Genomic DNA, 9,750 nt, shown 5'->3' on the forward strand with positions numbered 1-9,750 from the left:
AAGGAATAACCATATCCATGAAGACCACTGCATGCAAGGTTGCTGTTTTACAAGCAACCTTGCCCTTCAAATTTCCAAGTAAAACAGCAACCAAGCCCTTCAAATTCAAGATTGTACATATTTCGGACTAATTTAGTGTAATTTTTGCAAGGCATCTCAAAATTTTCTCCCGTATAAGACGGATTAAAGGCCTGGCAAAAATCATATAGCACGTGTCCATTTGTATGAGGTGCAAGTGGAGATTGGAATGCTAGCAAATGCAACATACATATGCAATCACTTAAGGCATAATGTGGGCTGGCAATGTCATGCTCATCACCACGCCATGGGCAAGGACAAGTGCAATAGCCCTTGTAGGGCTCGCTTGTGAGAAGCATACGCATGCAGCATTACTGTGTCCAGCAAACTAGCGGCCGTTGCACAGAGGAGAAAGTAATCAAACATGGCATACGAGTTTCCTCACATTGAAAATAAAACATCGACCATCCATGTCTTTTGCCAAAATTTAAACCCAATTCTTGAAGGAAGAGATATAGCACACCAAAAAAACCTTACTTGCTTTCTATAGCTGGCCAGCCCTGTCCATACCTGGTCTGAAGAATGTGGGTTAATTATTCCGGGTAGTTTGGCTGTGTGACAAGAAGAAACACACTGTGCTGGGTTTAGAAGAAGGTTGTATAAATGCCCCACATTAATGGGCATTATTGCATCTTTACTGTCTTTAGAGTTTTGCTTGGCAAGACCGAATTTCAGCTTATGCATGGGATTTATAGTAATCTCTCTCTCTCTCTCTCTCTCTTCTCTCTCTCTCTCTCTCTCTCTCTCACACACACACACACACACAGACATCATATCAACTGTAGTCAAAAAGAGAGCTTTTCTGGATGGCGCTACAACTGTAGTCAAAAAGAGAGCTTTTCTGGATGGCGCTACAACTGAAGTTACTGTCTGTTGACAATACACCTCAAGAAACCCGATCCTCGATAAAGAATAATAATATTGCCATACTGCTTGACCTGCCTCTACTACTGCCAATGGGCGACGCAGCATTGCAAGAAATCACACATAAACTTCTTGTTTCCTGGACTGCCAGTCTAAGAAACCAGCCTGACATACCCACATATGGGGCATGTATATAAAGAGCCTATCTGGAGGCGGGAGCTCACATTGTTCATTCAGGACTTAGTATGAGACGTACATGGTGGAAAATGAAGATCTCTTTGGCTCTTGCAGAACTCCTATTGTACACAAGGCTCTCCCAGCACATCATCCACAAACAGCTTCTGTCAAAATCTTTCAAGTCACTGAGAGAGTGAAAGGACGGGACGGTGCATACTTCAGACTGGATGAATTGCAGGAATAGGGTATCACTTCTTGACTGCATCGTGGCTGGCAACCCCATTGCTCAAACATCCGTTGCCGTTTTCTCTTCTGACTTTGCGATAGAATAATACGTATGCTGCAGCAGTTTTGATCTCATTTTCACCCACTGGCGACACATGACTATCATCAAAATTGTACCAACATTTCTCTTCCAGCAGCTGCATACAACAATACATTTATAATTTTTTTGTTATGTCTATTGTGAAGTTTGAGAAAATGCAAATAGAAGACTAATAAATAGAAATACCTTCACATAGGCAGTGTAATGCCCTCCTCCCATGCTCCCATAGTGATTACTTATTGCATATAATTCATACAAGGCAGCATCCTTCCGGGGAATATACTTTGACAGGTCCAAGTCATGGACAGGGAAGCTCACAAACGTTTCAAGCTTGTTTTTCAAGTACCGACTGTAAGAGAACCTTTTTAGGTGCACAACGAGAATGTCTGGGAGTCTCCAAAGATCTAGCTTCTTGCTGGCTTGTCGATGTTGCTTGCAGGTAGGACAGTACCTGCGCACAGACACTCACTCTCTCTCTCTCTCTCTCTCTCTCTCTCTCTCTCTCTCTCTCTCTCAGATTAGAGAGGATGTGTTCGCAGGTTCAGTTTCAAGAACCACGAACAAAGTTATGGCTCTTTGATACTTTGGTTGCTTCAGCTATGCTTTATGGGGTCCAAGTGTGGGGACCACCTGTGAATCATGACAGTTGGAGGAACATGGAGAGACCCTTGGTATTTATGATATCCCAGATGATTAGACCCAAGGCCTCCGTACCACATGCGATTATTCGAGCGGAGGTAGCCGCCCCCCCTATAGAGATTGAGGCTCTTACCAGATCAGTGTCCTTTATGCACAGTTTATGGGATACACATAGAGGCAGATATACTAGATTGGCTCTTGAGTCCTCTAGACAGTTAGCGATGCAGGGAGATGCATCACGTTGATATGCGCAGATGACCTCATGGTTTCAGAGGCATGGTCTCAGCATGGATAGATTGCCCCCCTTTCAGTATTCCCTGGATGCACCCTCCCTGCCAGTCACACGGGGGACGGAGATCACTAGACTCATACGTCAGGATCTTATACAGTTGGACACAAGGAGGACATGGGTAGAGCCGATGCAGGAGTTGGGCACGAAGATGGCTTTCTACAAAGAGCACCTTCTCCAACTTTCGGGAGATGGGTTTGTGGCTCGTCCGAGCTACATGGACACTCATTTATCTCATGGTCTGCGATGTGCTATTGGTCAGATTTGCACATCCTCACACCAGCTGGAGATTGAGACGGGTAGATTCAGAGGGATACCACCGGAGTCTAGGATATATCAACTATGCGGTAGAGAACCAGAGACAGAGCTACACTACATATGCCACTACACTATGTATTATGAGATACGAGGGCGCTTCCATTGCTTATTCAGGGAGGGTTTTGGACCCCTAGATAGAGTCGTGAGGTATTAGGACCAGAGATGCCTTGGCTTATATCTACTTGAGCTACACCGACATAGAGATAGTCTGTTGGGGAGACATGGAGTACGACAGTCGCAGAAACGGATCACAGACTTCTTTGGATTGAGGGAGCGAAGAGACCAACCACCAACACAGGGTTGTACCCGCATTCATACCAGAGGCACCCTCATTGACAGGGCGACTGAGCTTGGGAGATCGAGACGACCACGACCGAGACACAGGAGCACACTCCATCGACGGAGACTCCAGCAGAGGATCAGAAGCATTCTAGCACAACACCCAGATTGTTATTGAGGGCCTATTCTACATTTTCACATTACACATTTCACATTTCACACTTCATTTTCAGTTTTCATTTTTTGTACTTGAATCTCAGACATTGTATTAGATTCACCACTTCGTATCTGATGGTCTCATAGGTCATTTTGGCCTTCTGAAGACGTTAATATATCATATCATTTCATCTCTCTCTCTCTCTCTCTCTCTCTCTCTCTCTCTCTCTCTCTCTCTCTTCCTCTCTCTTCTCTCTCTCTCTCTCTCTCTCTCTCTCTCTCTCTCTCTCTCTCTCTCTCTCTCTCTCTCTCTCTCTCTCTCTCTCTTATATGCAGATGATATTGTATTGATAGCAAAATCACCAGATGGAATGCAGAGGCATTTAGATGCATTACATAAATTCGCGGAGGACAGCGGACTGTCGGTAAATTTGGGTAAAACCAAAGTTATGGTGTTTAACACCACACCGCAGTGGGTCAGGAGATCGGCACCTACATTTCCATATGGCCAGGATACAGTAGAGTACACAAATGCATACACATACCTTGGTGTGGTATTTACAGGACCGAAGTTTACTCTTAAGAAAGCAGCGGATGCTAGATTGTCCAGAGCCTCTGCGGCCTTGGGAGGGTTGGACAGGATGTGTTCACAAGTGCAATTTCAGGAACCACGAACAAAACTCTGGCTCTTTGATACTGTGGTGGCTTCGGCTATGCTTTATGGGGTCCAGATTTGGGGACCATCTGTGGATCACGATAATTGGAAGTCAATGGAGAGACCTTTGGTATCTATGATTTCCCGAATGATTAGAGCCAAAGCCTCCGTACCACACGCGATTACCCGAGCGGAACTAGCTGCCCCTCCGATAGAAATTGAAGCTCTTACCAGATCAATGTCCTTTATACATGGTTTATGGGATACAAATAATTGCCGATATACTAGATTGGCCCTCGAACCCTCTCGACAATTAGCAATGAAAGGAGATACATCATGCTGGTATGCGCAACTGTCCTCGTGGTTTCAGAGACACAGGTTCAATATGGAAAGATTACCCCCCTTCCAATACTCTCTTGAGGCTCCGTCACTGGCAATCACACGAACGGAGATTAATAAAATCATCCGCCAGGATCTTATACAGTTAGACACTAAGACGACATGGGTAGACCCTACACAAGAATTGGGCACGAAGATGGCCGACTACAAAGAAAACTTCCTACAACTATCTGAAGATGGTTTTGTGATTCGCCCGAGCTACATGGATACCCACCTGTCTCATGGTTTCAGATGTGCTATTGGTCAGATTCGTACATCCTCACACCACCTGGAAATTGAATTTGGCAGATTTAGGGGAATCCCACCTAAGAGCAGAATTTGCAAGTTATGCGGAATGGAGCCAGAGACAGAATTACACTACATATGCCATTGCACCGTATACTATGAGATACGTGGGCGTTTCCATCGCCAATTCAAAGAAGGCTTTGGACCTCTAGATAGAGTCATGCAATACCAAGATCAAAGGTGCTTAGGCCTGTACCTACTGGAACTACATCGGCACAGGGATAATCTAATGAGAAGACAAAGAGCACTACAGCCTCAGACGCAGAACACAGATTTCTTCGGATCGATAGAAGCAGGAATGGAAGGAGAAGCAAGAGGCCAGCAGCGAGCACAAAGGAGTACCCACATTCATACCAAAGGCACCCTCATTGACAGGGCGATTGAGCTTAGGAAATCGAGACGACCACGACCGAGATGCAGAAGCACACTTAAGGATTGGATTGTAAACAACTCCGACAACCGGAACCTCCTCAATTGTCAGTCCGATTGAAATGCAAACAAATGGAAACCTGAAAAATACCACAAATTAACACACCCTCTCTCTCTCTCTCTCTCTCTCTCTCTCTCTCCTCTCTCTCTCTCTCTCTCTGCTCGCGCGTTGCACCCGCACCCCCCACCCTCTGCTCGCGCTGCCCCCTCCACCCCCCACCCTCTGCTCGCGCGCTGCAGGCTGACGTGCCACAGGGCTGCAGGCTCTCGCAGAGGAGCTGATTCGCGTGCAGGCAGAAGACTCGCGCAGGGCAGAGCTGACCTTTCTCTCTCTCTCCCTCTGCTCACGCGTTGCCCCTGCACCCGCCCCCGCTCTCGCGCTGCCCCCTGCACCCCCACCCTCTGCTCGCGCGCTGCACCCGCACCTGCCCCCTGCCTGCAGGGTTATGTCTATCGCGATGTCTCTCTCTCTCTCTCTCTCTCTCTCTCATCTCCTCTCTCTCTCTCTCTCTCTCTCTCTCCTCTCTCTCTCTCCTCTCTCTCTCTCTCTCTCTCTCTCTCTCTCTCTCTCTCGCACGGAGTCTATCGCGGGTCTCTTTCTCTCCCTATCGCGCTGTTTAATTTTTTTCACGTACTAACTTTTAAACCCCCCACACCCCCCATTTTTTAAGTCTATCACTTCTTCATTTTCAGTCTTTTTGGAGTCCTTTAAAGTCTATCCTCTTGCCTCTCTCTCTCTCTCTCTCTCTCTCTCTTCTCTCTCTCTCTCTCTCTCTCTCTCTCTCTCTTCTCTCCTACCCCACGCGCTGTCCCCCCCGCCGCCCCTCCCCGTCCCCGCTCTCTCTCTCTCTCTCTCTCTCTCTCTCTCTCTCTCTCTCTCTCTCTCTCTCTCTCTCTCCGCCCCCCCCCCCCCCCAATCTTGAGCCCCCGCCCCGCCCCGCCCACTCCCCAACTCTCTCTACCATACCTTAACCACCCACCCCCCCCCCCCCCCCCCGCCCGGGCCCCTACCGCCTCACGCTCCACCACCGCCGCGCCCGTCGCTAATGTGGGTGCACACGCACACCTAGTGACCCCCCTTGCGGACGACCCCCCCACTCGCTCGGCTGCCACACCCGCTGCTAGGGGGGTGTACGCGTCATCTAACTCCCCTGCGGACGGCGATCAAGCATGAGGAAGATGAACGATAAAGCCGACCCCCTGGAGGATGCCATTCAAAAATGCAAAGAGGAAATGACGGAGACCGTTACCAAGTTGAACCGCAGTCTCTGGGGCACAATAAACATACTCGAAGGACGCGTGCTGATCCAAGAGAGCAAGATAAGCACGCTGGAAGACCGAGTGACGGCCCATGAGGAAGAGATCGCATCACTCAAGAAAGATCTCGCCGAAGCACGATCAAGAAACACACTCGAAGAGGGCGAACTGCAACCCTCAGTAATCGACGAAATCAACACGATCAAGGAACAAGTACGGGCCATCAAAAAGGGAGAAGAGCAGCACAAAGAAATGACGACTTCTTGGGTGGATGTTCTTACCAAAACTCAACACAAGGCGGACGAAGCCGAGCAATGGATCAAGGTGGCCAAGAAAGGAAAAGGCAAGGAGATAACGCCCATGTCCACACCCAACAACATCATCAATCAGACACTAGAGGAGGAGCAGAGGAGAAGGGTGCGCGGTTTACATGTGAGAATTTGCGGTCTTAAAGACAAAGGCAATGTGGACGAAGAAGTAAAATAACTCACAACCTTGATGGGGATTCTTGAGCCGACGCACACAAGGGCATGGAGAGTGGGCAACATAAAGAAAAATGGAAGCAGTGGAGAAACCTCAAAAGAAAGAGCACTCATCCTCCGTTTTCCCTCCATGGAAGCAAAGAAGTCATTCTTGAAGAAAAGACCAACTCTCAAAGAGACTGGCATCTTTCTCGGGGATGATCTCACCCTCTCGCAGATTGCTCATATGCAGGAAGTAATGCCGGAGATTAGAGCGGCAAGGGGAAAAGGCAAGATCGCTTTTTATCGAGACGGGAAAGTGGTGATACTAGAGCGACGCTCCACATGACGGTGCGAGACTTATGGGACCACACTCAAAGTAGCTGCCTGGAACTGCAATGGATCTATGCGTCTTGATGTGGGGGCTTTTGAGGATAGCTTTACTGGAAGAGACATCATCTTTTACTCTGAGACACACCAGGCCCCTAGGCAATCCATGCCTCACATCAACGGATACAGGTGGGAGACAGCCTATAGACAGGAGACACGGTCAGAGCACAGAGGGCGGGGCTCGGAAGGAGTGGCAGTGTTATTTAGAGAGGATCTGTAGCCACTGATACATATAGTCCGCAGGGACGAGCAGGCTAGGTACATGTGGGTGAGACTGAAAGCAGAGACAGGCAGATACCTCTATGTAGCTATTTGCTACTTTCCCCCGAGTACATCAGTTTATGCATCACCCAGAGGACAGTCCCCTTTCTCTATTTTGGATGATGACATATGGGAGTTCTCTAGGGACGGTGACATTATCATCCTAGGGGACTTCAATGCTAGGACTGCCCATCACCAGGCAGTGTTTTATGATACTTCAGAGCAGATGCTAAGAGAACTAGATGTTGAAGAGCCGGGCCTTTCCAGAATATCACACGATATGGAATATACTGAGTATGGGCGACACCTGATAGACATGGGCACTGCACATGGATTTGCCATCTTGAATGGCCTACACAGATTTCCTACAGCAGGAGGATTTACATGCTTCCCACACAGACATGGAGCCAGCACAGTGGACTATGTCATGGCACAGCCGAATCTCATCTCCAATATCCAGGATCTCACAGTTGGGCCCAGACCGGTCGGGGTGGCAGTGGATCATGCTCTGGTGTCAATGACCATCTCCTTCCAGTTCAGTGTAGCACACAGGCCACGAGTAGTACCCCCTACTCGCTACACATTCACACGGGAGACGGATCCTGTATACATGGACGGAATCTACAGACGCCTATGCACTGAGGACCCGGGGCGACCTCTGGAGGAGCTAACTACTATACTGACACAGACACTACATGAGGCAGCAGCAGAAGCCTACCCACACACCCAACCTGAGCAGAGCCGCCGATCGGGGAGCATGCCTCAGAACAGCTGGTATGACGAGGAGTGCCGCCAGACTAGAGCCAGACTCCAGAGGGAGGTGCTGCTGGGGGACGTCATTCACAGACAGTCACAAATTGACTTCCGACGCTTGGTGCGGCGAAAGAAGAGGGCTTTTTTGGCTCGACTCGAGCAGGATCTATATCAGCTATTCTTGAGTCAGGACTCGCGTGAGGCGTGGCGGCTCTTTCATGAGCACCCCCCCACCGGCTATTTTCTCCACAGAGACATGGGGTCAGTACGCATCATCTTTGTACACAGTACCTGGACAGCCGCCCCTCCCCAACCCCCCTGATCCATGCCCACATGCATGTGGCTTTTTCACCGCTAGTGACAGGATGAAGACTGGGAGAGCGTATGATCATGATGGCCTAGTCCCAGAGCATTTCATGCATGCCAAAGACCTACTAGCAGAGCTCTTAGCAGTTATGTTTAACCGGGCCATGTGTGAGGGCCTACCGGACACTTGGAGCCTATCTACGATCGTACCTATCTTCAAATCAGGAGACCCCATGGAGCCTGGGAATTATCGCACTATTATGATTGGGCACACACTGGCACGGTTGTATGCATCCATTTTTGAGCAACAGTTGAGTAGATGGGCAGAGAGGGAAGGAATACGTGCAACTGGGCAGGCAGGATTCAGGAGAGGCTTCTCCACTCTTGACCATATCCTAACACTCAAGGCCATCATCGAGGAAGGCAGATCTCATAGGAGACGGATTTATTGTAGCTTTGTGGACTTCCGCAAAGCTTTCGACACGGTACCCAGAGCTAGACTGATGCGTAGATTACAGGAAATAGGAGTACCCACAAAACTCATTTGGGGAATCATGGCATTGTACAGATCATTAGTAGGGCATGTACGCACCCCGGAGGGACTTTCTACACCGGTTCACTCCACTATTGGGGTGAAGCAGGGCTGCCCGCTCTCTCCTACCCTTTTCGGTATGTATGTGGATGAGGTTTCTGACTACATTGACAGCGATGGGGATAAAGGTGCTCAATTGGCAGGGAAATGGATTCCACTTTTGTTATATGATGATGACATAGTGTTGATCTCCGAATCCCCAGAAGGAATGCAACGTCAATTGGATGCTTTGCACACGTTTACACACGAAAGTGGTTTGTCTGTCAACCTGGGTAAAACCAAGGTTATGGTGTTTAACACCACCCCACAGTGGATCAGGAGGTCAGCACCTACATTCACATACGGCCAAGAGACTTTGGAGTACACAGACGCTTACACTTACCTTGGAGTGGTTTTTAGCAGACCTACATTCTCACTCAGAAGAGCAGCAGAGACCAGACTTACTAGAGCCCACGCAGCATTGGGTAGATTGGAGAGGATGTATTCGCAGGTTCAGTTTCAGGAGCCCCAGACGAAGCTCTGGCTCTTTGACACCTTGGTGGCTTCAGCACTGCTCTATGGAACAGAGATATGGGGACCTTCACTCGATCACCACGGGAGGCCGGGTCGCTCAGACGGATGGGGGAACATGGAGAAACCTCTCGTCTCTATGATCTCGCGGCTCATTAGAGCCAAGGCATCAGTACCACGTGCCATTATCCGAGCAGAGCTAGCGGCCCCCCCACTTGTGGTGGAGGCGCTCACCAGATCGGTCTCCTTCATAAACCGCACATGGGAACTTCCTAGAGACAGATATGCTCGCATAGCACTTGAATCCTCTCGACAGTTAGCCATACA

General features: G+C 49.0%; 2 protein-coding genes across 4 annotated transcripts in view; one reads left to right on the forward strand and one right to left on the reverse strand.

Annotated features, from left to right (window-relative positions):
• Window positions 1–858: 858 nt before the first annotated feature.
• Window positions 859–9,750, reverse strand: part of LOC147454474 (ubiquitin carboxyl-terminal hydrolase 9-like) — an 89,737-nt gene continuing 80,845 nt past the window's right edge. For all 3 annotated transcript variants that reach the window (XM_086516412.1, XM_086516410.1, XM_086516411.1), the window contains 2 exons: window positions 1,631–1,895; window positions 859–1,541 (listed from right to left, as the gene is read on the reverse strand). In XM_086516412.1, coding sequence (XP_086372538.1) covers window positions 1,368–1,541; window positions 1,631–1,895 — 439 coding nt within the window. In that variant the 3' untranslated portion in view covers window positions 859–1,367. The remainder of the gene's footprint in view (window positions 1,542–1,630; window positions 1,896–9,750) is intronic.
• Window positions 5,954–8,357, forward strand: LOC147454475 (uncharacterized). Its single transcript, XM_086517347.1, has one exon. The coding sequence runs from the start codon at window positions 7,264–7,266 to the stop codon at window positions 8,335–8,337; it is 1,074 nt and encodes a 357-aa protein (XP_086373473.1). The 5' UTR covers window positions 5,954–7,263; the 3' UTR covers window positions 8,338–8,357.

Source organism: Adiantum capillus-veneris, chromosome 7 (genome assembly GCF_014529385.1).
Source record: "Adiantum capillus-veneris isolate H3 chromosome 7, ASM1452938v2, whole genome shotgun sequence".
Lineage (NCBI taxonomy): Eukaryota > Viridiplantae > Streptophyta > Polypodiopsida > Polypodiales > Pteridaceae > Adiantum > Adiantum capillus-veneris.

What these genes read in the sequence shown, in the direction of transcription:
- LOC147454475 (XM_086517347.1), top strand. Translation starts at nt 7,264, where the DNA reads ATGTGGGTGAGACTGAAAGCAGAGACAGGCAGATACCTCTATGTAGCT.